The sequence below is a fragment of the Oenanthe melanoleuca genome, chromosome 4, assembly GCF_029582105.1.
Source record: "Oenanthe melanoleuca isolate GR-GAL-2019-014 chromosome 4, OMel1.0, whole genome shotgun sequence".
Classification (NCBI taxonomy): Eukaryota; Metazoa; Chordata; class Aves; order Passeriformes; family Muscicapidae; genus Oenanthe; species Oenanthe melanoleuca.
The window spans coordinates 4,407,025-4,433,978 of NC_079337.1; the positions used below are offsets into that span (position 1 = coordinate 4,407,025).

The 26,954-nt window shown below is 39.3% G+C and overlaps 1 protein-coding gene across 5 annotated transcripts in view; it reads left to right on the forward strand.

The window, feature by feature from the left end:
- BLTP1 (bridge-like lipid transfer protein family member 1) overlaps nt 1-26,954 on the forward strand; it is an 86,683-nt gene that overhangs the window by 35,159 nt on the left and 24,570 nt on the right. For 4 of the 5 annotated variants that reach the window (XM_056489996.1, XM_056489998.1, XM_056490000.1 and 1 more), the window contains exons 23-52: nt 200-328; nt 506-625; nt 2,120-2,397; nt 2,513-2,763; nt 3,193-3,451; nt 3,841-4,684; nt 5,496-5,566; nt 6,082-6,255; nt 6,526-6,646; nt 7,348-7,494; nt 7,866-7,993; nt 8,108-8,310; nt 9,706-9,903; nt 10,576-10,787; nt 11,024-11,175; nt 12,048-12,198; nt 12,992-13,144; nt 14,388-14,628; nt 15,240-15,388; nt 15,824-16,043; nt 16,651-16,809; nt 17,798-17,973; nt 18,064-18,239; nt 18,866-19,572; nt 20,739-20,966; nt 21,320-21,413; nt 22,416-22,466; nt 25,145-25,351; nt 25,461-25,699; nt 26,290-26,534. In XM_056489996.1, coding sequence (XP_056345971.1) covers nt 200-328; nt 506-625; nt 2,120-2,397; nt 2,513-2,763; nt 3,193-3,451; nt 3,841-4,684; nt 5,496-5,566; nt 6,082-6,255; nt 6,526-6,646; nt 7,348-7,494; nt 7,866-7,993; nt 8,108-8,310; nt 9,706-9,903; nt 10,576-10,787; nt 11,024-11,175; nt 12,048-12,198; nt 12,992-13,144; nt 14,388-14,628; nt 15,240-15,388; nt 15,824-16,043; nt 16,651-16,809; nt 17,798-17,973; nt 18,064-18,239; nt 18,866-19,572; nt 20,739-20,966; nt 21,320-21,413; nt 22,416-22,466; nt 25,145-25,351; nt 25,461-25,699; nt 26,290-26,534 — 6,483 coding nt within the window. The remainder of the gene's footprint in view (nt 1-199; nt 329-505; nt 626-2,119; nt 2,398-2,512; nt 2,764-3,192; nt 3,452-3,840; nt 4,685-5,495; nt 5,567-6,081; nt 6,256-6,525; nt 6,647-7,347; nt 7,495-7,865; nt 7,994-8,107; nt 8,311-9,705; nt 9,904-10,575; nt 10,788-11,023; nt 11,176-12,047; nt 12,199-12,991; nt 13,145-14,387; nt 14,629-15,239; nt 15,389-15,823; nt 16,044-16,650; nt 16,810-17,797; nt 17,974-18,063; nt 18,240-18,865; nt 19,573-20,738; nt 20,967-21,319; nt 21,414-22,415; nt 22,467-25,144; nt 25,352-25,460; nt 25,700-26,289; nt 26,535-26,954) is intronic. The other variant, XM_056489997.1, reaches the window with a different exon arrangement.

The following is a 26,954-nucleotide window of genomic DNA, read 5'->3' on the forward strand; positions in this document are numbered from 1 at the left end:
ATGTCACTGTGCTTTTCCATGAAGAAAATACAGCCTTGGATGTTGTAGTGCACACAAGAATAAAAGTCAGCCTGGAGTAGCAGGAAGGTGCTGCAGCCAGGAGGGTGTGCTGAGGTGTCCTGCTCGCATCCCAGCCCTTGGGGTTGTTCTGTGTTCTCTGTGGAACACCACAAGACAATGTGCTGTTGTCTGCTTACAGCTAGCCTGTCTTCTGGAGTGGGGGCAGACCTTTGTGTTCCACGTGGTGTGCCGGGAGTTTGAGCTGGAGAGACCCAAATCCGTAGTCCTGTGCCAGCACGGCATTGACCGCCGCTTTTGTGACCCAAAGGTACCTTTCCATCCATCCCTGCTGCTCACTGGGCATGCCCAGGTTCTCTGGAACACTTCCCAAAGCCCCCTCGACGTTACCAGAACATGAATAAAAAGGTTGGCACAAATCAAGCTCCTAATAGATGTTTATATGTTTTTTTTTTTCCTTTATTCTTTCTTTCCCCTTTTCCTGCAGACAAACTCTGTGCCTGGGCCATGCCCAACGTCGGATGAGTTAAAGTACACCATGACACGCTTAGCCATGGATGGAGCAGATCTGTATGTGGTAGAACATGGCTGTGCCACCAATATCAAGGTAAAAATATTTCTCTATAACAGCAATTGCAATACTTTGTCAATAGAGATATTTGTGGTTTTTTCGTAGAATATCTGCCTGAACTGGCGACTTGCTTGCATGCAATGGATTAAGCAGAATTTCTAAAACTTTAAGTGATAAAAGGTCATCATGGACCAGGCCAGGAGTAGGTCAATTTGGCTTCTACTTAATAATTTCATTAGTTATGTTGGCAAATGGTAAGGAGGAGTATATGTCTCCCCCCCAAAAAGGTGGAAGCTGCAGGGTTGGTGTAAAATAATTTAGAGCACACTGGGCAATATAAATCTCAGTTTGTACCTGAGAGTTGATAGGAGCTTGTGCTGTGAATTTATAATTCAGCAAATGCAAATGATTGATATGGGTCATATACAAGTCAGTGCTAGATAACTAATGATCCTCTTGTGTGAATTTAGATGTATCTTTGGTAGAGAAGGGAGAAGTGTTTGTGCCACTGCCTGACTGAATCTTCTGCTGAAAAAGTGCTATGCAGAGAAGAGCTGATATCTGCACAGGAAAAAAAGCAATAATTTATTCAGCGTAGCAAAATATAAGTTTAGGTACAGATTGAGTTATGGTAACAACAGAAAAGAAGAAAACTGCCATGGTGACATAGTTGAGTAGTAATTGTGCTGTTAGTTAATAAGTACAGTTTTAAATGGTAGACTTAAAATGAAAAGTTTTGGGCACAGCTTCACATTATGAGCAAGAATCTAACTGAAGGGCACTGTTAATTATTTTAAACATTTTTTTAATGACGTGCTATCTCATAATTTGAATGGCTTGCTGCCCTGTGGCAATAAAAAAAAATGTTTGAGCCTCCCAGTTCTTTTGAATCCAATATTAAAAAGCGCCATCATAAATATTAACAGTGTCTGCAGGCATAAATATGAATGACAGTATTTTCAAAGGCAGCGTAATAACCTGAACTGCTCTACAAAATTATATCCTGAATGTGTTTCATTCAAATTTAACAAAAAAAAAAGGTTTCTAGTGGTTCTTTGTAATCTGTGACAGAGATGAGAAACAAAAATTTAATATTAACCCTGTGGGTAGCTCTTCCATGGCTTGGCTATCTTTCGGCTTTTCTTGGTTTAGAGTTGGAAAACTCCATCTGAAATTTTAAGACTAAACAAGTTTGAGAGTTTCAAATTTTTTGGGTTTTAGATGACAGTGAAGAAGTTAATGATTTAAGTTTTTCCTAAAGTTTCATGACAGTGTCCATTGACAGTTGTTTTCTATTTTGATCTGTTTACAAAAGGGTGGTTCTAAGTAAATATTTTTTATTGTTATGTGAAAAGTGGCTGAGATCAATTTCTAAGCTTGCTGCCTTTTGCGTGTGTGCTGACCTGCATGTAAAACTGCTTCCCCAGAGAGAATTTTAATGAGATCTTTTTGGACTGTAGGATGGGATTTAAGGCCACTCTTTGTTTCACTGGCAAACAGTCAGAGTTGCTGTTTAAATCCTGTTTTCAGATGGGTGCCATACGCATTGCAAACTGCAACCTCCACAACCAGTCTGTCGGGGAAGGCGTCAGCGCCGCCATCCAGGACCTGCAGCTCAGGCAGTATGTCGAGCAGGTGAACAACTGCAGAACTGGCCTGCAGCCAATACTGAGGAGGGCATACTGGCTGGAAGCTGGCTCTGTCAACCTGGGCCTCATCACTGCTGACATTGCTTTGGCTGCAGATCATCCTTCTAAACACGAGCTGCAGAGGCATTTCTTGGAAACGCACGATAGCCGAACCAAGAGGTGAGCCATGCACTCGAGGGAGGTGCTTTTGAAAGGGATATTTGTTCATCTTGCTTTCTCTGAGCTTCACATGGTCATGTTTTTGTTTTGTTTTCTGCTCTTCTTCCTTTTCTAGGTTGTGGTTTTTGTGGCCTGATGATAATTTGAGAAATAAGAGAAGCAAGAACAAGTGTGGCTGTCTCGGTGGTTGTCGATTCTTTGGTGGCACCTTAACGGGACTGGATTTTTTCAAACTTGAAGAGCTGACACCTTCAAGCAGCTCTGCTTTCTCAAGCACGAGTGCAGAGTCTGATATGTTTTATGGGCAGTCTTTACTGCAGCCAGGAGAATGGATAATCACTAAGGAGATTCCTAAAATTTTAGATGGTAAGAATGCACTGTACTGTATTTTTACTCTATTTTTGCCAAAACTATGATTTCTTAATGTTTCGCTATTTGTAGTTTGTATGAATCTGATTATTAAGTACAACTACTTGTGCTCTTATGGCCTGCCCCCTTCTAAGAGCAGACAAAGCTTGAGCAAGCTGGATTTTTATATTAACATGCACCTCCTTTTTGAGTAAAAAGGAGATTTTTGGCTTGTTCTACTTGTATAGAAAGCAGACAACTGAGACAATCTGATGTTTTGCTGACGTGATTTTATTAATTTTTGTCAGGGCAACATGCTAGTATGTGTATGCATCTCAAAACAAAAGCTTTTGTTTAATAATGATTTTTATTTCAGTAGGCAGGGAAGAGTCCACTGCAGTTCTGTTATCACATATTCATTTTTTCTTTTTCCTTCCCTGATCCTAGGTAAAGCAAATGGTGTCAAAAGAAAAGATTGGGACTGCAGATCTGTGGGGATAGAAATGGAAAGAAAAGCACAGCACCTGAGCCTCCAAGTGCCGCTGCGCTCCCACAGCTCTTCCTCCTCTTCAGAGGAAACAAGCAGCTCTAGTGCTGCCCTGCCCTTGCTTGCAGGGGAGAAGGACAGCCCCTCATCCACTGCTGAGGATCACCTGGGACAGAAGGAGTTCCTGCCCAGTGCAAAAAGGGAAGATGCTCATGGAAGGTTAGTTCTCTTGTCCAGGTAGGCGTATAATACAACCCTTGAATGCTTTAAGATGTAAGAAAAGTCTTTGGTTTAGCAATTTTTCAAGTGTTAATGGTGCTGCTGAAATGTGTTTCCTAGTTTGAATACTGGTTTGGTTACCTAATAGGGGATGAGCAAGGTAGAAAATGCAGCATGTAAAGACACCAGCACTTGCTGTTAAATGTTTGGTTTTCCATCCTCTATATGTAGACAAGTGGCAGAGTTCAGTATGTAACCAGCATTATGAAAATAATGGCTGTGCTAATAGCGAGTCACAGAACCACTGATGCATTGGACAGCTGCTGCAGTGCAGGGAGAGAAGCATTAGTGCTGAGATAACCAAGTGAAGTGTTGATTTCTGTTGGCAGTGTGGCGGTGGAGGGTGCAGAGGGCCGGCCTGCATCCCCTGGCCCCCAGGAGCGGCCGGTGGGGCAGTCCCCCATGAGGTCCCCGCTGAAGAGACAGGCGTCCGTGTGCTCCGCGCGGCTGGGCAGCACCAAGAGCCTGACGGCGGCGTTCTACGGGGACAAGCAGCCCGTGCCAGTGGGAGTGCAGTTCAGCAGCGACGTGTCCCGCAGCGACGAGAACGTCCTGGACTCCCCCAAGCAGAGGAGGAGCTTTGGCTCCTTCCCCTACACGCCCTCAGCAGATTCCAACTCCTTCCACCAGTACCGCTCCATGGATTCCAGTATGTCCATGGCGGATAGTGAGGCTTATTTTTCAGCTGCTGAAGAGTTTGAGCCAATAAGCAGTGATGAAGGTCCAGGAACCTATCCAGGGAGGAAGAGGAGGAAAAAGCAAGCTCAGAAAACTGAATACAGTAGAGGGTCTATTTATCACAGCGTGGAGGGACCCTTAACAAGCACAATCCATAGAGAAATCAGTCAAGATATGAAAACGTTGCCAATTAAGACTCATCCTTCCCAGGCTTCATTTGTTTCAGCTCTGGGAGGAGATGATGAGCACGTTGACAATATGTATGTCCTGGACTCTGAGAAGACTGTGGAACGTGAGCAAATCACTTCCCAGCAGCCTGTCATGGCATGTTACCAAAATTACCTGACACAGTTTCAGGTGATCAACTGGTCAGTCAAACATCCAGCTAACAAAAGGACTTCCAAATCCTCATTGCATCGCCCTTTAGACCTTGACACACCAACGAGTGAAGAAAGTTCCTCATCTTTTGAGCAACTCTCTGTCCCAACTTTCAAGGTATGGAAGATGGAGGGGTAGAGAAAGGAGTAAGAATTCAAAATAACTTAAAATGGCTTAGTACCAGTTGTGTGAATAAGCTACAATAAACTTGAAATTTCTTTGCTTTTAGTTAAAGAATACCTTGAATTTTTGACTTGAGATCATGGGTCTGAGTGGCTGGAAGGTTGTGGGCAAAAAAAGATGGAGTTAGAAATCTGTGGTTGTGTGTTCTGAATTATTGTTGTGCTTAAAAATGCTGCCTATGCAGCTGGAGGACGTTTATGTGAGTTTTGTTTAAAATACATTATACAGAGCTGCAATAGCAGTACATTTAATACTGATAAAGTATTATAATTCAGGCTTGCAGGACTTCATTTCAAAATAAAATTGCAAGTCAGATTTAGGAAATGATTTTTTTTTTTTTTCTTTTAAAGTGACCTGAACATACATGCTTAAGGAAGGAATTGAAATGGAATACGTGAAAAATAATGTAAATTACTTGGTAGAAAACAGGTTTTTGTGCTCTGGAATTGAATTTGCTATCATTTTGCAGAAAAGGTTTGTGTTGATGCAAACCATGTGTAGATTAGTATTTGAAGGGATTTTTTAAAAGCAGTAAATCAGTGTTTATGTAAAAGCAGTGTAATCTGATTTTTTCAAGAAATTTAAAAAGCAAACCTAGGATTTCCTGTATCCTGTATTGGAGAATCTGCTTCTAAGGGTTCTTTCAAGAAAAACAGCTTTAAGGGGAATTTTTAAAGGTATCTTGGTTGACTTTTTCATCATATATGGAAGGAATGTAATAAACTTCTTTGCACTTTTATCGTAGATCGTTAAACAGGGTCTCACAGCTAATTCATTACTGGACAGAGGCATGCAGCTTACAGGATCAACATCTAAGTAAGTTGAATACAATCTGACTTCATTAGCATATTTTTCAAGAGTAGGATTTTCCTGATACTCTTCTGAAATATTTTGGCTCCCACTAGCCCTTTCAAAATTTGATTTACAGCAGTAGTTTTCAGTACCAGATCTATTTCAGAACAGATCATTCTATTATGAAATATTTGGGTTTGGTCAAACAGAAAGTACACAGTGCAAGCATTAAATTATTTCACTTGTACATTTTCAAGATTACCCATGGTGATGTAATTTAGATGAATTTGGAGGTGCTAATGGCAAGTGTCCATTTCATTGTCAGAAGCTGAACTTGAATCTAGGGAGGGCTTTACCCTGGGATTTTGTTTTTGTACTTTCTAAGTGCATCGTACACTTCTACCGTAGAAGAAACCTGTCATTATGTGGATTAACAAATTAAAGAATTAAATTTAAAAGTTAAGAATTAAATTATACCAGAAGACTTTTGTGTTTGTTTTTACAATGCCTGATCATTGATGTGTGTTTGACTTACTTAGCACACCTTACACTCCCTTGGATAAGAAGTCTGCAGAGAATACAGATGATGAAACAATAACAGAGGAATGGACGTTGGATCACCCAGTCTTCCAGACAAGGACAACGGCAATCGTGGAAGTAAAAGGAACTGTAGATGTAGTTCTGACTCCTCTTGTAGCAGAGGCACTGGATAGGTAAATTTATTTTGATGGTACTAAAAGTTGTCTAAAACAGAGCTATTCTGTTTTGCAAAGGCTTGGGTAAAAGGCTGATGGAACAGCAGGGCCTGGTGCCCAGCGGATGTAATTTTGCATTTCCTGTGAGGTGGCTGGGGGAATGGGAAGTGCCCTTTGTGTCTGTCAGTGCTTGCTTTTTCCTCTGTAGTGCTAATTACACGTGCCTGATGGTGTGCCATGTGGAACTGGGACTTTCAATGGTCTCTTGTGGCTGTCTTCCCCTCGCAGGTACATCGAGGCCATGGTGCACTGTGCCAGCTCCCGGCACCCGGCAGCGATTGTAGATGACCTGCACTGCAAAGTCCTGAGGGATGCTGTGCAGAACAGCAAAACCAGCTTCTCAGAAAATGTGAGCAAAGAACAAGAGAAATCCGTATGGATTTCAGAGAATTCTCTTTTCTGTATCTTACATAGAAAATGTTTTAACTGAATTTAGTGTTTAAAGATATAATAGCTAAATGCTCTATTAATTTGGAGTGCATATTTACATGAGATCAAATCACACATTTCATTATTTGAAATTACTATAGCTGGTATTCTTAAGTATTACATTCATCTCTGTGAGATGTTTATTATTTTATAGTAGTTAGGGAGAACTGTGAAAGTGCCTGTGGGTTTTTTAGCAGTTCATCTGAGACCTTAAAAAATTAATTTAACTTAAAAAGAATTGTATGGTAGTTCTACAGAATTAGGTGTTCTTTCTGAACAAGGTAATGTCCATATTTATGTTTTATGATTTCTTAGACTTCACAGTGTATTGGACACTAATAATTTGCTTCACAGTAAGTTGTTTTATATGACTTACATGTGTAGAATTCAAACTTCCAGCTGAAGTCTTGTTGTTAAAGTTAAGAATGGCTCTGCTGCCCTTATGGTTTTAGACCTACTTTACCCCTAAGTGCTGCAGCCTTTGTTCTGGAAATTGTGGTAAATTGCCTAAAATAAAGTCAGAATCTTTTTCTACTTCACTGCTAATGAGATACCCTGCTGCTTCTGAGCTCAGCAACTCTTGAGTTTGTGCTAATAAATTATTTTTCTCCCCTCTTCAAGTTGTCTTCGAAGCAAGATGTCAGAGGAACAAAAATAGACACCACCACAACAGGAACAACAAACCAGGGACCAGCACAGACCAATCTCTCACTCAAGCAAGATAATGTGACAATTAAAGGTCTTCAGGCCAATGTTACAGTTCCAAAGGTAACAACTTCCTTTTTAGCTTATCAGTAGAAAAGTGCCTCACAAAATGACCCTTCTTTTGCCTTCCTGTTTGTTCCCCAAAAGCTGAAGCTGTGCATTTATGCTAGAGAGCTAAAGTTTTGAATTTTGGAGCTGCTTGATTTTATGATGGTAGATATGCAGTAGTTAAATATCAGCCACCATAGGGGTAACTGGCTGTTTTAGGTGTGATGGGTGTGATGGTTTTACTTTTCTTTTTACTGAAAGTATAAGACCAAGTTGTATCAGAAATTAGTGATTAGTGTAACATGCTTTTCTAAATGCTTTTCTATTTTATGTATATGAATTTATGTATATGAATTCTAATTTATGTGTATGAATTTTATGTATAGGTGAACCTGTGTTTGCTACAAGCATCTGTGGATGAATCCCCAGGAGTTTCTTCCAGCAAAACTGTGACTCACGTTTCCTTAGTAGCTTTGTGTTTTGATAGAATTGCTACTCAAGTTCGTATGAACAGGTAAGAATAGTACATGTCACTATTTGTCATAAACTTCTGACATATTTCATTTGATTGTTTTTTGTTTATCTTGAGATCTGCTTAATTGTTTTTTTCCTCCCTGATATTGAACAGAGGTATAGTTGAGGAGACTTCGAACAATGCAGAAACTGGGAGGAATTCTGTCACATTTGATCGTTACATCCAAACCAGCAAAATGCAGCCCCAGTCTTCTGGCTCACTGAGATCCAATTCTGGAGCAGAAAAAGGAAAAGAAATTGCTGCTAAATTGAACATACATCGTGTTCATGGACAGCTTAGAGGTCTTGATACAACAGGTATTAAACAATACTGAAGTGTAGAAATGTCAGTTTTAATAGAAGCAAGTAGTTGCAGTTGGTCTTGATCTTGTAGTTTGATCATAGGTTTTTTTATCAGCATGGATAAAGTACTTGCACCCAGACCTTTTGCAGATACTGGAAAAAGAAGTTTGGGACGAATTATTATTCCACTAAGTTCTAGATTTAAACTTAGGCAAACGAAAAGCTGTCAAGATAAACTTTTAAGCAGATTGTGGCAGATGCGTTGCTGTGTAATTATTGACCTGCACTGCTGGAATTTGAGGCCTGAACTCCCTTCCTCCCAGCTGATCTCTTTTCAGCTACCTTTTCTTGTCACCTTTTAGCAGGGAATGAATTACATTTATTTGCTTTCTTATTTCTTTCAAACACTTTCAGTAGTGTGCCTGTTGTACCAGCATTTTCAGCATGACAACCTGTAGATTTTTAACTATCATGACTCTAAAGCTGAAAATGAGATCTACCCAGTTGACTTCCTTGTTTGTGTTATGGAAAAGCCTTCAAGAAGCTATGAGTTAAATTTTGCTGTAACTCCTGATCCTGGAAAATCTAACCAGGAAAAGATGACCAAAAGTAGAGGCAGTTTTTGTTAAACTGCTTCAATTTTGATAGAATCTATACCAGTTTTTACTCTATTCCATAAGGAACAGGAGTCTTTAGACATGAGGAAGTACTCTGTAAAGCCAGGATGATTAAAAAATACACAATAAATAAAGAAACAACAGAAAATCCCACTGCTGTGCAAAGATGAGTGAGCAAATGAAATTGGAGGAAGCCAGAATCAGAGAACACTGAAATGATTACTTCCCTTTTTACTTAGTTATGGGTAGAATCTTACCCTATGTCAGGTATGCTACAACAGTCAAGATTTGCCAGGTTTTGGAGCTCTAACCAAGACAAGTCATCACCTTCTGTCTAAAACCTTTGAGAAGAGCCTTTCTAAGGATCTTAGCATTTCATGTTTACTCCAGAAGTGGATATAGTTACAAATTGGAGGCAAAGAGTAAGGATTAGAGAAGGGCTATAAAGTGACTCAGTGTAGTTATTTTCCTGAGGTACTTGACATTTAGGTATAAAATTATTTAAAATGTTATTCAGTCCTTGTTTTTTTTTTTTTTTTTTTATGTTTTTTTCAAATTTAAATATTATTCTGCCCCTATTAACACACCAGGAGCAATGCTTTTTTACCCTGTTTTTGTACTTCTTTTTTTTCTTGCTCATGATTCAAGCTTATATTTTTTTTTTTTTTCCCCTCCTGTTTGAGGAAAAATGAAGGGATAACTCCCCAAAACACTCTAAACTTCAGGGAGCTTTTGAAAGATGTAAAGTTTTTTCCATTTTGGAACAAAGTAGTAAATATGTTTATTTTCACAGATATTGGAACTTGTGCCATAACAGCCATTCCTTTTGGGAAATCAAAAGTTCTTTTTACTTTGGAAGAATTGGATGAGTTCACATTTGTGGATGAAACAGATCAACAAGCTGTTCCAGATGTAGCTCGAATTGGTCCTAGTCAAGAGAAGTGGGGTTGGATAATGTTTGAGTGTGGAATTGAAAATTTAACTATAAAAGGTAAAGCTTTTAAAGGCTTTGTATTATTTTGTTTTATGAGATTACTGAAAATTCTGCTGTTAGGTCTTCTGGCTTAGCAATTATTTGATTAGAAGTTGTTGAATCTAGGTGATACTGAATAATGCATGTCTGTTGTAAATAAATTTCATAGGTTATACAATAAAGGCATTTTAGCCTTTATTGGTGGTAAGTATTAGTGGTGGTATTAGTGTAAGTACCACTAATAATAGTGTCTGAAATAATTTTATATAAACTGGTTTCATCAGTTTCTGAATTTAAGGTTTTAATGGATGCTTTCACTGATCACTGAAATCCTCACCTTATCTACGGGAAGTGCATTATAGAGCCAGAGTTTTGCTGGGGGGGAGAAATCTAGTTACACAAAGCAAAAAAACCAAAACAACCCCACAGTGTATGTGTGTTTTCTATCATCCAAGATATTTTCTTCAGAGAATAATATTTTAAAAGTCTTCATGTGAGTTCTCTTCCTCTACTTGTGGTAAACCATCAGAAGCTTGAAATTGTAGTGATAGGTTGTTGAATAAAATGGTAATGCATCTTGCTTAACCAAAATCATGTGTATTTGTCTGCTTAAGTAAAGATCTTTTCTATGAGGCATAGCTTACAGCTATTTATGTGCTGCCAACCTTTACAGTCTGGGTATTTTCATAGGAGGAAGACAGTCTGGGGCAGTGCTGTATAACACATTTGGAGTAATGGGTAAATCAAGGGACACAGAGAGAGGTGGATTGCTTGCATCAAACAATTCTTCAGATTCCCCCACTGGTAGTGGCTACAACACTGATGTGTCTGAAGATAACCTCCCTTGTGACAGAATAAGTCCCTCTTCAGATATTAATGGAAATTCAGTTTCAGATGAGCAGGTATGTTCAAACTGGGTAGAAATGATTGGTCACTCATCCTCTTTGCTTAGACATTAAGCTGTCAGCTTTCTGCAGGGTCCCTTGAGGGGATTAGTGGACAGCATTCATTTATTTTTCTTTGCTTAAATTCCTGTGAAACAATTTTTTATGAGCATATACAGTATGTTAATGCCTTTAAGTGTAATAATTTTGGAAGACCATTTCCCTTCTAACTCCACAATTCCTTGTTTTTGAAGGATGAAGGTGTTGAATCAGATGATCTGAAAAAAGATATCCCCTTGATGCCTCCTCCCCCTGACTCCTGCAGCATGAAGTTGACAATCAAAGAAATTTGGTTTAGTTTTGCAGCTCCTACGAATGTGCGCTCCCCAGCCCATATATATTCAAGGTATAATTTTACCTAATATAGAAGAGAGAAAATGGCAGTTCTGTTTTGCTAAATTGCATTTCTATTTGGTAGGCTCTGAATATAATTTCAATAGTTTTTGAAGCTTCTTTGGAAATGATAATTTTGAATTTATATGTATCACAGTAAGTCTTGGTTCAGTTTTTTACTGTTGTAGTTTCTGTGGAAATGCTGCTAGAAAATTCTTAGTTAGATGTGATTAAAAATAAAAAAGGAAGAGTAAAAAACCTAAATGAAACAAAAAGCCCTCACTGACAACTTTTGGTGAGATCTATAAGGGAGAAAGGCAGAGGAAGGTGTTTGTTTTGAGTAGGTGAGATGCTAGTGAAGAGAACAGCTCAGTGCTTTTTGTATTCAACCTGGTATCATCCGTGATCTGACTGCCATTGCACTATAAAGTTCAATATGTGTCTTTCTAAGATAGTTTTTCACATTATGTATGTAGAATAAGCCAAATATTTCAGTCTGACCGTATAGTGCCATAAGTTAGAAAATGCTCTGCTGGTACTCTTCACTCAGCCCTTTTAGCTAAAGTCCTTCATGGCATGTGACACTTCCTGTGGGATTCAGTCAGTGAGGAGAATTTCAAACTGTATGATATATAGGGAATACAAATAGGAAAAAGAAGGAATAGCAATAGCAAAAGTGGGAAGAACCATGGCTGTATGAGTTAGTAAAACAAAAATTGCCTCAGGTACTTTTTGCCAATTCATGTTTTCTGGGCAGTAAGTCTGTATTTATTACTTTGCATCCATGTCCTACCTATTTGACTGTGGTTCATAACAGCATCAGAAAATCCTACTCATTGCTGCTGCTGCTTGTAAACATTTCTTGCTCTTTATTTGTGTCCACAGGCAGCTGAACCTCCTGAGCACTGCAACGCCTGCAGTTGGTGCTTGGCTTGTTCCCATTGATCAAGTGAAGTCGTCATTAAATAAACTGGAAACTGAAGGAACCCTGCGAATCTGTGCTGTTATGGGGTGCATTATGACAGAAGCTCTGGAGGTAAATGACCTTTATCAAATCAGTGAGCATATCAGAACAGGACAGTATGATAGGTAGTATATAGTTTTTGCAATTCTGGATGCTTTCAATGGCAAACTTGGGGCATCTCTTGTGAGTCTTCGGAATTGGTCACAAGAATTCACAAAAAGCTGTGCTTCTTGTACACAGTCTGAGTGTCAGAGCTGTTACTGGTGAGGAAGTCTCATGCTTCTTACAGGAGTGCATCTCCAGGTAAAATAAGAGTAAGAAGTATGGCTGTAGTGCCTGGTATATTTTATAAAGTATTTTTGTTTGCTGTTGGTTTGATTGGCACCATCTAATGGAAAGATTTTGATGTGATACCCATGCTGAGATCCTGTCATGCACGGTGAGATGGGATGCTGGTTTTCTGCTCTGCTCAAAAATTATCCTTTGCAGCAGTCTCTTCTTCCTACCCTCTTTCTAGCATTAAAACAAACTAGAAAAAGTGCCTGTTTTGTCTTTAATTAGGAATAAACTTTTGTTTGAAAGTTGCAGCTGGCTTTGCATATATGTCTGTTAGTCCAGATGGCACTTTATAAGGCCTGCAGTTGGAATCTAGGCTTTTATTTTATTGCTTCATGTAAATAAATATGCATCCAGAATGACTTTTCACATTCAGCATTTAAAATAAGGTGGGTACCCATGAGGCAAATCTTTGTTGCAGAATTTAAAAAAATGGTTAGAAGTTTGTTGACTGATAGATGAAAACTTGTCATTAATGTTCTGTTTGCAAGTATGTTCATATGTTGAAATTGTTTTTATTTTAATCTAGAATAAAAGTGTGCATTTCCCTCTGAGAAGCAAGTACAATAGGCTTACCAAAGTGGCTCGTTTCTTGCAAGAAAATCCCTCTTGTTTACTCTGTAATATATTGCACCATTACCTTCATCAAGCAAATTACTCCATTATTGAGGATGCCACTATGGTGAGTTACCCAGGAAAGCTGGAAATATCTCAGTCCTTTAGTTTCAAATATGTCAATTCTAATGTCTTCAATTTGGAAACAGTTTGAGGAAAGTTAACAAACAAGAAAATATAACCCAAACTTGTATGCATCTTTAAAGTGTTAAGTAGATACTGTTTTTCTCATTTAATTTTCTGTGACATCTGCTATTTTTGTTATGACCTGTATATATGCATAGTGTTTATGAAACTATTTTATTAGTAAATACATGGGATCATAAACTAAAAAGGCATGCCTTCAAAACTGTATATGGCTTTTCTTGTCAGATTTCATTCCCTCTCTATCATATTTCGATGGCCTTTTTATAAGATTTCATTTTTCATGGTTTTAAAATTGAATAGGTCTCAATTATTGAGACTACATGAACTGGTTAGTTTATTCCAAATTATCTCCTTGGAGCTAGTTTTCATGTCTTCTAGAAACACTGGGGTGATGCAGACAGCTTAAGGAATGAACTAGAATTGTGTAAACTTTAGGGTTTAAGAATCAAATACGGTTCTTGATGGCTTTAGAATGTAAATGTCTAGATAGCAGGGGAAACAGTTATTTGAACAAACATCAGGCATAAGGGAGGAGTGTTTATTCCTGATTTTGTGTCATTCTCATAATCCCATTCCACAGCTGTCAGATTTAAACACTTGGGTTTTCAGCATATTCAGCGGAGAGCCAGTGATCAGGAATAGCACAGTTTGTGGCACAAGTAGCACAGTTTGATTTGTGGTCAAAACACTAAGCTTTTGTTTTCTTTAGGACAATTCAGTGATGTAATCACAACAATCCCTATATTTAGCCTCAAATTTATGTTCCTAAAATACTGCTTATGAACAATGGAAAAAAACATCTTTTTAATTTCAGTTCTATTTGTACAGAGTTGCTATGAATCTTAGCCCATAGTTCAGAGCCTGATAATTACTCAAGTACTTTTAGCTTCATATTTAACAAACCTACTTCCTATTGTTTATTCTTGGTTCCTTGGGCTAGATCCTCAGGTCATGTAGATAAATGCATTTGCTGTGTTCAATGAAGCTGTAATTTTTATCTCTAAGCCCCTTGGCTTCTTGCTTGATGTGTTGTGGTGCCAGCATGTTTGTCATAAGCCTCTTAAGCACAGAGATTTAAGAGAGCTTTGGCTTTTTCTCCTCTTCACTTTACTTCAAAATGTTATGATATGAATATTTAATTATTTTGTTTTTTTTATTTAAAGAGTGATGGCCTTCCTGCCTTAGTAACCTTAAAGAAAGGTCTGGTTGCCTTAGCAAGGCAGTGGATGAAGTTCATTGTGGTCACCCCAGCCTTTAAGGGAGTCAGCTTGCACAGGCCAACCCAGCCGATGAAACTGCAGCCAAATGCCTGCCACGAGCATGAGGATGGCCTTGGATTGGACAATGGAGGGGGCCTTCAGAGTGACACGAGTGCTGATGGAGCAGAGTTTGAATTTGATGCAGGTATTTCTGTGTTATTGTCTCCAGAAAAATTCATAGGGACAAGCAGACATTTGTATCTTTTTTAGTGTTGATGCTTGACACATCACAGTTTCCTCTTTAGAATTATCAAACTTCTTTTTTTTATATCACCTTCGTTCTGAAGCTGCTGCTAACAATAATAATTATAGTATTACAGTAATTAGTGCTTTTTCAGGGAAAAGTAAAGCAGGAGACCTCTCTTTCTTCACGTATTTTTCTTGTTTTTTCCTGCACAAAATAAGTCAACTTAACTATTTGCTACCTTTCGATTCAAAGCCAGGCAGCAGTTAGCAGCTTTAAGAGAGCAAAGATATTTGTATAAGAAACTTGGATGTAATCATACAGTATAATGGAAGTTTTTGCCCCCTTCTCTTAAATATCTGTTTTGATTAAGCAGAAACACTTGGATTATTAATCAAAACCCAGCAGACCCCTCTCTGGGGTATTCTTATTTGTCTATAAATCAGACAGCACTGTGTAGGTGTGTCAACACTTGGAATTTCATGACTGCTTGTAGATAAATGTGCCTGATAATAGATGATCTTGGTTCTTCAAATATATCTAAATGGGAAAAACTGTTTGCTTGGGTGCAGCTACTGTGAGTGAGCACACGATGCTCCTGGAAGGAACAGCCAACCGCCCTCCCCCTGCCAGCGCCTCCTCTGGGCCTGTCACTGGTGCTGAGATCATGAGGAAGTTGTCCAAGACTCACACTCACAGTGACTCTGTGCTGAAAATCAAGGTGAGTGCACAGGGCTCAGCGCCAGGGCAAAGGGGCTTGTAGTTGGCCTGTTCAGGAGCAGTTCTGGAGCTGCAGAGGAATAAATGTATCCAAAAAGTAACTACAGCACTTGGAAGCCCTGGTTCCCTCCTTACACGAGGGATGCTCTGGCAGTTGATTTATGTTCTACATCTGTTCTTTCTTGTTCTTCTTGCCAATTAACTTTGTATGCATCATTTAAGGATGTGCCCTAACCTTTACAGCCTTTGATCATTTACTTACGGCAGCAGAAACAAGGATTTAACTCGCATGATACAAAATCGAAGACTGGCAAAGCTCTTCAGTGACTTGTAGTAAAATTGTGTTCCAACCTTATCTTCCGACCAAATATTGATCTGTTTTTTGAAATACTTTGTTCCACAATATTTCTTTCATTTCTTTGTTTTCTGCTCACAGGGCATCCATCCATATCATTCCTTGAGCTACACAAGTGGAGATACAGCTACGGATTCACCAGTGCACGTTGGCCGCTCTGGAATGGGCGTCAGGGAAAGTCCAAGGAAAGAAAGTCTGCTCAGCTATCTCACTGGGAGCTTTCCTAGCCTGCACAATCTTTTGGAAGGGACTCCTCAGAGAAGTTCAACTGCAGTTAAAAGTAGCTCTTTAACAAGAACAGGTATGATGTAGCATAATTTTCTTTTTGAGTCTTTTAGAATAATAAGGAAATAACCATTTTGTATTTGTTTTTTCTTGACTTTTTAAGTTGCTCAAAAAGAGAGCTGAAGCTACTATTTCAGTAACTTAGTTTGCATATGATAAATTGCAGATTTTTACTAATGGTCTTTTCAACAAATATTTTAGAAGCTTGAAACATTAGAGTTTATGCTCTGTATTATTTTTCAGAGTGTATTGTTATCAGTTTTTGTTTATATGTAGATTACATACTGTATATTATACTGTATTTTTTCTAAAACCTCTCTCCTTTGCTGAAAGGGACGGAAATATTGTTCAGAAAAAAAGGTTGGTTTCTTAATGACTCCCTTCCTCTAATTAATGGTAGAGATAAGCAAATGCAAAGCCATGTGTAGTGAAACATCCTTTAGCCATGTATAATTTCTGTGGTAGCACCCATAGTGCTGTTTGACACATAATGTAATGGAATAAATCTGAGAATTAGACTTATTTTTATAGTTTATAGGTGTTGTCAGTGAAATTGTGCCGTGTTCCTTGTTTTTGCTGACTTGGATGCAAGAAATACTGAAGTTTCTGCTTTATCTGCACAGGAAATACCGTGGCCACAGACATGCTGTCTGAGCACCCTTTGCTGTCTGAGCCCTCCTCTGTGAGTTTCTATAACTGGATGTCCAATGCTGTGGGCAACAGGGGAAGTGTTGTACAGGAAAGTCCAGCCACCAAGTCTGGGCACAACAGCCTTCCAACAGGTATTGCTCATTTGCAGCTGAGTTCCAGATGGTTCTGGGTTGGCTGTGCCTGTGTTTGCCACGTTCTGACTGAAAGTAATTGAGAGAGAGATTTATGTTCAACAGAACTTAATTGGCTCAAAGTATTACTTGTGAGACTTCCCAGCAATCTGGAAAATGACAAGATGGGCTTTACGCAAAACTGCTGTTTTCTTTTGCCTCACCCTGCCTCCAAAAATTTAACATTTTCTTACATTTGGAACTGTCAGTGTAGCTGCCAAAAGTTAAGCCATAAAATTGTCTTCTGTTGCCGAGTTCCTTGGTTTTGTTGGCTATTTTTGATCCAATTTGTTTATGCTTATTTTGTGATTTGTGCATTGGAATGCTTGCTCTTTCTTAGTTCAATTTTGAGACTAAACAAGCATGTATTTTGAGAATAATTTCGGAATGGGTTAACTGATGTAAGGGAATAAAGAAAAAAATATCTTTCTGAAAGTCTTAGGTGTATTAAAGAACCAGATGTGTAACAACTTATTGCAACTCTTTTTTTTTTTTTTTTTCTGCTGGCCTGTCATCATTTAGACTTTTCAATGCGTGTCTTAATTTTCTTTTTCTCTAACACTATACTTTAATCTTTTTTCTGTTAACAGTTCTCCAATGGTGCTATATTAGGCTTAGGCAATAAGAAGTTGTTTTAGTTTGTTTTTAATATTGAAGCAATAGTCTGATCCTAGAAACATCATTGTGCTGTACATATTGCTGAACTAATGAGGCTTCTTTGTAAACTGGGATGTGTTTCTCTGCAGAAAAACTGTTTCCAAATTTGAATTGTGCAATCTTACCTGTTCCAGCAATATCAGGCTGTTTCTTTATCCTGGATGCCACCTTTGTGAGGTTACAGACCTCACTTTGGCTTGTTTGTCTGTATAAACAATCTTGTTGAATTAATCAAGTCAGTGGTGGTAAGATTTGCTGTGGTGTTAGTGTTCCATGGGTATTTATTTTCCAGGTGTGGCACCCAATCTTCCTACTATCCCCTCTGCTTCAGACTTCAACACAGTTCTGTCCAGCGACCAGAACACCCTGGATGGCACCCACTCACAGCACAGCACCAGCCAGGATGACATTGCAGGAGTGGAAGAAGGCAACCAGGGCTTTCCTGCTGTCCAGCTGGCAGATGCACAGGTAACTGGGCTTGCAGATCATCAGATGAAGAGCAAGAGTGTGGAAATAATCAAGGCCTTTGTAACTGAACGTGTGGGTTTTGCTTTGTAGGTTGTTTTCAAACCTCTGCTGAGTTACACAGGAATTCAGTCGCAGGATGCCATGCCCCTGTGCTACAGGATGTACTTTGGAGAGTACCTCTCTTTCTCAGGAACTCTGGACTGCCTCAGAGCAGATATTGTTGATTCAGACACAGCAAAGGAAAGGAAAAGCAAGCGAGCCCGAAGGTATGATGAGATTTAAAAACATATGTATTGGCTAAAGAACAGAAATTAAGCTTTTCATGTGGTGACAGATTTCCAAAGCCCTTTCACAGGGTAAGGAGAAGACCTTTATTCTTCCAATCTTTCATTTTGTCTTCCTGTTAAAATATTTTTTTTTTAAATCTTCCTATGGAGTGGTTTGGGAGTTGTAACCGTTTAAATCCCGGCTGTGTTTGAAAAATGGAGATTGGGGAAGGGGGAGAGATGGTGGGAGTAATAGTCAGAGTGAATTTGAGTGGCTCTGAAATGGTGTTTAATAATTAATCCTGTAAATAATAATGATGTGGCTCTTTTGTGAAAATGCTAAATCTTCCCCCAGACCAATTTTGGACAAAGCTTTAGGATATAATGGAATGATTGCATGCCAAGCTAGGTTTCATGGAATTGGATGATTTCTATGTTAGTAGCACACAGTATGAAACCATAAAAGTTCGTTTTATTGTATTTAGAACGGTGGTGGAAGGGTGATATCCTAAGGGAAATAAAAGGCTGGGTTCAGTAAATTAGATGTCAGCTGTGTAAAAACCATATTTGACTCTCACTCTCATAAAAAGCAACACAGTAGTAACTTGTACCTTTCCTTTCCTTAGGCAAGGAGCTGTCAATCTTCCTCCTCTGGAATTCAAGCCAGCTTTGATGTTGGAGACTTTCAGCATCAGCGCCGTGGTGATGGAGAAATCCATGTGCACCCCCCACAACTCCACCAACGCCCTTTCCTTCCACGACTTGAACAAGCGCTACTACAACACTTTCCACTGCAACTTCACCATTTCCTGCCAGTCCATCAGCCAGCACGTGGACATGGCCCTGGTGAGGCTCATCCACCAGTTCAGCACCATGATTGATGACATCAAGGCCACGCAGACAGACATCAAGCTGAGCAGGTACACGGCCGGCTCGGCCTCCCCGACGCCCACCTTCAAAACCCGCAAGCACCGGGACTTCCGCTCCTCGGATTTCAGCCGCAGCTCCCGGGGCAGCCTCAACGGGGGCACCAGGGTGAACAACACCAAGAACAAGAGAGCAAACAATGACAACAACAAGAAGGAGTCCAGGAACAAGAATTCCCTGGGGAGGTCGGAACGAAGGACTTCCAAAGTGTCTCGGAAAGGCTCCAAAGATGTGGTTGACCACGTGACAATCCATATGGATGACTCTGACTCCATTACCGTGTCGGAACAGAGCGAGCCCTCTGCGGAGTGCTGGCAAAATATGTATAAGCTACTGAACTTCTATTCACTCATTTCTGATCCAACTGGCATCCTAGAAAAGTCTTCTGAAACTTTTGGGCCAACAGGTAAAGTGGTTCATGAGCCCAAATAACTGAGTGTGTGCTGTTGTTTAAATGGGGCATTCTAAAGCTTGGTTGTGAGGTGGCTTTTGAGAGTTGCCCACCCCATCTAACTTGGATCAGAGGGGCAAGTGGTGAGGATGGAGGGGAGCTTTTGATTAGTTCACTGTGATATACAAAAGAAAAGCTTCACTTCTCTCACTAATTTTGTAGTATGGATTGAGTTTGTTCCTCCTGAGGTGCTGTTTTATGTTCAAGGGTCTATTGGAAATGCAGCTTATTATCATTCTGTGAAAATATGCAAGCATGTGCATCAGCCATTTACAGGCAGACAACTTCTGCCTTGAGACTGACTGACGGTAGGAAAAAAACCAAGTGTGAACCTTATTGTGAGAGCAGGAAAGGTGAAATACTGATTTTTCATGAAATCCCACAAAAGTTATAGATGCTTGGGTGATAATTTCACCTAAAATCTTGAGATCTGGTGTAGTTATTGCTATTTCCAATGTATTTCAGCACACCAGAGTAAATCTGAGAGCTGACTTAGTATCGTTCTTTTTGTTGCGGAATTTAGATTGTTGTAAATATGTAAGGGATGGTATAGTTGCTCTATGTCTATATAGTTTGGATTTCTTTTAACTGAAGAATGAAATCTAAGCAAGTCTCAAATGAGAACTTTAGTTAAACAGAGGCACTATCTTTCATACACAGAATATCATATCCACAGTTAGAATATCTGCTCGAAATGTAAATTTTCTTACATTATTTTTAGCCTCTTGAGCATTGTAAAGGAAAACTTGCTCATCCAAAAGATCATTATAAGAGCTTTTGCCTGTGCCATGATCAAAAAATAAACGGATCAATTGGAAAATGTCAGGGCATTTTTCTGGTACAACAATAAAATCTGATAATTGCAAATATTTATATAAGGTACATAAGAGCATATCTATGGATCATAATGAAACCACATAATTAATTATTGTCATCATTATGTCTGGGATGTGGCTCAATTGCAATGGTATTGGGGTGGAGCGAGAGGCGCAGATAATTTTCCTGAAGAGTTTCCTTGGCACAAAAGATATGGGATCCTTGGTTTGAAATGCAGATATAAATGGGATATGCCAAGGATTTATTGCAGATAAAGCCTTAAGTAACTGCTGGTGTTGCTGTAGGTGTTCGAAGCCCCACTGAGGCTGGCTGCAGGGTGGTGTTTGAGAACGAGCAGGAGAACGGGCGCAAGCGCAGCCTGGTGACCTCGGAGCCGCAGCACGTGACCCTCATCGTCTTCGGGATAGGGATGGTGAACAGGACCCACCTGGAGGCTGACATTGGTGGCCTCACCATGGAATCTGAGCTGAAGAGAATCCATGGCAGCTTCACCCTCAAAGAGAAAATGAAAGGTGGGATGAGCTAAAGCCTTCTCTGTAATTAAATTTGCTGCCAACTTCACAAGTTCGTGTGTGTGCAATATAATAATATTCAACAACTTTTTTTAACAACTGTTACTAGGATGCTGCAGGATTATAAAAGTATGCAGGATTTTCAGAAAATGCCATGGAGGAAATTCTCTTAGAAGACAGTCACTCATTTTCAAAAGCTTTCTTCTTGGCACAATTTATGGTTGGCATCACTTAATGTGACTGCTAAAGCTGTAATTTTTCAGTTATTTTTCTACTGCAATATTTTTAAAAGCAGTAAGCATACCTGAAGTATTGTACTGACTGGAATGCTGTTAAATTTTTTTTTCCTAAAGATGTGCTGCACCAAAAGATGACTGAGACATGTGCCACTGCTCACATAGGAGGTGTCAATATCGTCCTGCTGGAGGGAATTACCCCAAATATCCAGTAAGTAGGAAGTCTCACAATTTAAATTGCTCAAGTTGATAGAGGTGGTATGAGTTGTATTCTTTCTCTTATGCTTCTAATTGCTTTTTGAAACTTGTAGATTCAAAGCATAGGAGATTTGTAGGGAGTAGTTAATCTACTGATGTTAATTATTCCTGTTTAAGAGCTATAGTGTTTCTTAAAAAGATAAATTTTTCAACTCTCATGATGCATCATTCTTTGTTCTCTCATGTTATTTTTACAGTTCTAATATCCCCTCTTCAGCCTCTATATAATTGACACAACCTGGCAGGGGAGGGGGGCGAGAACCACCTCTTGTGCATGAACATTGACAATCACTTGCTCAGCATCCACATTGTTCTGGCTTTTTTATTTCTGCCAGGTTCAGTGACTCAAAAGGGCCATGCATTATTTTAATTTGTTCCCAGCTGCATCTCTTTCTGTTTGAGTTGCAAAATGAGCTGAACCACAATTCTTTGTAGCACAGGTCACCCTCACACAGTTAGGGTGTTAGCTGGGTAACCCTCAGTATGTGGACTGGTCTTGGAACATGACTCTGTAGAAAGGGGCTAAGCAATGTCACTTGAGTTCATCTCTCCTTTTAATTCTTGAGTGTTTTGGAGGATGTTACATAGAAATTAAAACATACAGAATTATAAAATTTCCTCAGCTAAATTGCTTCCAATAAGTTTGTTTCAGAGGGATAAATAAAAATTCCAATCTAACAGTCATGAAGGGTTTCTGAAGATGACCAAAGCTCTTCATGTCTGTTTTACATACAGGGAGGGTATAAAAGGAAATGGGGGAAATAATGATAGATCTTAAAAACAACAAGAACAAAGAACAAACGTGAGCAAAACCAAAATTTTCAACTTGGTAATTTTGAAAATGAATGTCATATTGTGGGTTACAAGTAATTTACTGACTAATTTTGCATGACTGTTTATTCTTTATTTGCTTTGTTTTTATTTTTCTTGCTTTCTCTTCAATCTTCATCTGTAGACTGGAGGATTTTCCTACATCTCCTACAAGCACAGCCAAACAAGAGTTTCTGTATGTCATATTATTATGTTCAATAGTCTTGCAAATAACTCCGTGTTGTGTAGCTAATGGCTGCATTCCTACTGTGTGTGATTGTGGAGGCAGATGTTGCTTGAATACATTTTAGTTTAACATCTGGTATTACCTAGATAAGCTGTTTTTAAATGAAGCCTGCTAAATACCTGCCTAAAAAAAGCCCTTGTCAATGTTAGCAATATTGTTTTAGGGGCTACTGTTGCACTACACTCACTACTGTAATGTTAGAATGGTTTCACCGGCCCTTAAGTTCTTTAGATCTGCTTCTGTACTTATTTTAATGAGCTAAAATACTGTTGATAAGTCTAAGGGAAGACACAGGTGAGATTTGCTTTGGAACTGCTGTGCTTGGAGTGGTAATTGTGGTGCTATCCAGAGCAGGGCCATTGCTTTTTGTCTTTGTTTTCCTGTGTGCTGGTTTAACTCCTAGGCAAGCTGAAGATCTGTGTGTGGGTGCAGGTCTCCTCTTTCACAGTGTCTGTTTATTCAGTGTTGTCATAATAAAGGATTAATTTTAAAATGTCCTTATAGCTCTGGAAGGAGAGATGATAGACTGTAAAACTGCAAGTGACGTAGGGAAAATAGTGGGAATTCTGTTCCTTTTTGTCTGGTAGTAGCATGTAACCAGTGCATCACTGAGTTGTTGAGTTTGCTGCCATATGATGTGGTCAACAAAATATTAATGATTAAAAGGATTGGATCAATCCCTGTAGGATAGGTCGGGTGTGTTATGGGCCTCTGCTGACTTTTCCTCCCCCCTCCACTTTTTACAACATTCCCAAAAATCTGTTAGTACTGGCCTTGTAGTCAGTTCTATAGTGGGACAAAGACTTTTTGTCACAAATTTATGTGGAGAGTGATCATTTATGTTATTGATGTGAGAACATAGAATTCTTTCTGGAAGCATTACTGGTATATAACCTAAATATTGATTAATGTTTTTAATGAGAAACAACCAGGTGTTTTCCAGGCATATCACTGGAGGAAAGCAAGCTGCAAATCATTAATAATAAATGGATAGCCAGAGAGTTGTTCCACATTTCATTCTGTCATGGAAGTAGGTTTTTTGTAGGCAAGCAGTGGTGAAATGAATTTGTTGCATGAAATATGGAGAAAAGCACAGTTAATTTTGCTGAGGTTTTTTTCTCCTGCAACAGCTATACTGGTGTAATAAATTTTTAATTAAGGAAAAGTTTTAAATGGTTTGAATGCAGTAGTATTTTGTGTTATAGATGGAGATGGAAATGCGTTCTTGATTGGCTTCACAACAGTTGAGTCAGAATGGTAGCAGGAATAGAGTAGGAAATGAGCAAACATTAAGAGAAATAATTATGTTTTTCTTTTAAAGAGATGGATTAAAACAATTCTGACCTTTTCTTAAGCAATGTTTATATAAATAGTGTTTTTTGGAAAATTGTTGTGAAATGTTTTGTGTTAATTTCTACTTGACAGACTGCTCTAAAAGAGTAATTCTGATCTGCTTTAGGTCAGTTGATTCTCTTGCATAGCTGTGAAAATCTGAGAACGTTCCTGGAACTTCAGTCAGTTAATTTGCTGTTGATAGGCCAATGGTTGCTTTACAGTGCTGTGCATTTCTTGATTACAGTCAAAAGTGTGATGGTTTTTGTTTGTTTGTGTTCCCACACCTGGGTTACTTGGGGCTTGCTGATATTTTAACATAAGAGTAAGAAGAAACATTAGTTAGAGAGTAGAGTTCAATGAGTATTTTATTTTTCACAGTGAGACCAAACTGTCTATGAACAATTTAGATAGGATACAAAAAGTGTTTTAACTATATCCCTTGAAATATAGTATTTGAGAAACTTACTGAATGTTGCAACTTTATAGTCTATTTTTCAGCCATTTTAGTTGATGTGTTGCATCTTGACAGCTCCATGTCCTTCTCTTTGAGGCTGTAATTCTGTGTTGGCTGCATAATACACTTCCATTGGGTAACCCTCCAGGAATTGACCACAGAAACATTAATGTGTTACCCCAATATATTTTTAATAGGAGTTAAGTGAATTCTGCTATGCCAAAATTCTGTCGTGCTATCAAAATCTGTCAGCTTAGTGCAGTTCTATTTTTGTCTTGGGTAACCTTTGTGAACCATATCCTCCTCAACATTATAATAAAGTTTAGATGATTGGAACAAACATCATTTAGATTCTGGAACAAACTGTTTGAATTCATCAGTATTAATTTACAAATTCATCTATGACGTGCTATATATTTACTGTTAAGTACTTCCTCCAATGACCTATTTGGATGCAAAACTCAGATTTGACTTTTTACCAAAAGGATGATTCAAGATTATTCCTGAACAGGAGTTGAAATGGAAGGCTCTTTTTTTGTTTCTGTGTGTGCAAATTTGTCTATGTGCAGCCTGGTGTGTATGGACTGAAATGACCTTACTTTAGGCAAGAATAGCAGTTTTGAATGGGTATTTTTACCATGCATGATGTGTAGTTCCCTTAAGTGTAGTGTAGTTGTTTGTGGCATGCAGTGAGTGCATCTGTGTGTAAAGTGAAAGAAAAAGGAATGTGGGTATAGTTGACAAACAATATTACTTCAAAATTCGGATTACACTTAAAAACAGTTTAACCTACAACTGGCAGGGCATGCAAATGACTGCTGTTCCCTTTTGCTGTCAGAACGGTGGTGAAGTGCAGCATTGCCAAATCCCAGGCCCTGTACAGCGCCCAGCGGGGGCTGAAGACCAACAACGCGGCGGTGGTGAAGGTGGGGGCCATCAGCATCAACATCCCGCAGCACCCGGCCACGCTGCACAGCATGATGGTGCGCAGCTCCCACCAGCTCTCCAAGCAGATCTCCGACCTCATCCGCCAGCCCTCCACCGCGTGAGTGCTCCCACATCCCGCCCAGTGCCAGGGCTTTGCCACCTCGGCTCTCTGTGGCACAGCCATAGATTAACAGAGTGGGCTTCCTGCTCTTTGTCTCCCTCCACAGACCTCAGCCAGCCAAAGAAGATGTGGCCACTCCTCTGCCCTCTGAGAAGACTCCCACGAGCATCAATCAAACCCCAGTTGAAACGAATGAATTCCCCCAGCTGCCAGAGGGCTTGGAAAAGAAGCCCATAGTGCTGAAGTTCAGTGCCATGATCGATGGGATCGCTATCGGAGCAGCACTCCTGCCCTCCCTGAAGGCAGAGTACAAGATGGGAAGAATGAGGAGTCATGGAATGACAGGTAACAGCTCTCTGGAACCTTACAAACATTACTGTTTTTAGTTTGGCCTTCCTATGAGCATCCAAAAGCACTCAGGTTTTCTTGAGTTACAGCTAGAGCTTTGAATCTGTTGCCATCAGCTTTTTTTATCAGTCAGATGGGCCCATACAGAGAAGTTACATTGTGATTGGTACAGACAATTAATTCCTAGAGGCAAAATACAAAAGCACATGAAAACATAGACACATTCATATATAGCATCCTCCCAGGAAGCTTCCCTCTAGCTGCTAAAATAAGTTTATAATCTCTGGTTAATTAAATTCTAATTTGCAATGCTACTTGAGAATAGTCTTGTAGGGCCTCTGTATACTCAAGGTGGTTTGTATGACTCCCTTCTCAATCTTACTACTGTGGAGTCTTCATTTTCTTTAGAAATTAAGGCAACCCAGAATCATGGGGGTGGATACTTGTAGTCTTTTATTTCTGTACACTTCAACAATATTTTAAACATTTCAAATTTTTATTCTTCAGTAATTGTTCTTAAATTTAAGGATAAATAATAGATTCTTCTCCCAGTTCATACCTTTTCTTTCCCCACCTTCCTTTTATAGGTGCCCAAACCAGATTTAATTTTGAACTTCCAAACCACAGACTGCGCTTCACTTCAAAAGTTTCTGCCACTGACATGTCGACCATTCCTCCCTCGGCCAGTCTCAACCTGCCTCCTGTCACCATGTCAGGGAAATATGTCATGGAGGAGCATGACACTTACTCTGACCAGATCTGGAGCATCGATGAGCTCCCTGCCAAGCAAGGCTACTACCTGCAGGGGAACTACCTGCGCTGTGTGGCTGAGGTAGGGCTTCAAGGCTGCAGTCAACTTTGATAACTTATTTCCCTTCTGTAACAATTCTGTCTGTGCATCTTTACATTTTTTTAACCCTCTACCTTCTCCAGAACTCTCAGGTTTACAGGTTGAATCCAAATACTGAAAAACTGACAAACTGTTTTGTTTTATACCTGTTTTTTTTGGTTTGGTTTGGGTTTTTTTGTGATTAGTTCCATAAGTGGAATAATGACATGACATGGAAACCTTAATGACAGAAAATTTTCTCCTCGACACACAGTGTTCTATTCACAGGTTCTACTTCCATGCCAATTTCCATAGTTAATTTTCTCAGAGAGAAAAGGGATGGGGCTTAAAACAAATCTACCTGCTGAGGAAAAGCAGAGCATTTCTACTAACTAATTCTTTAGTCAGAAAAATTAGTCAGCC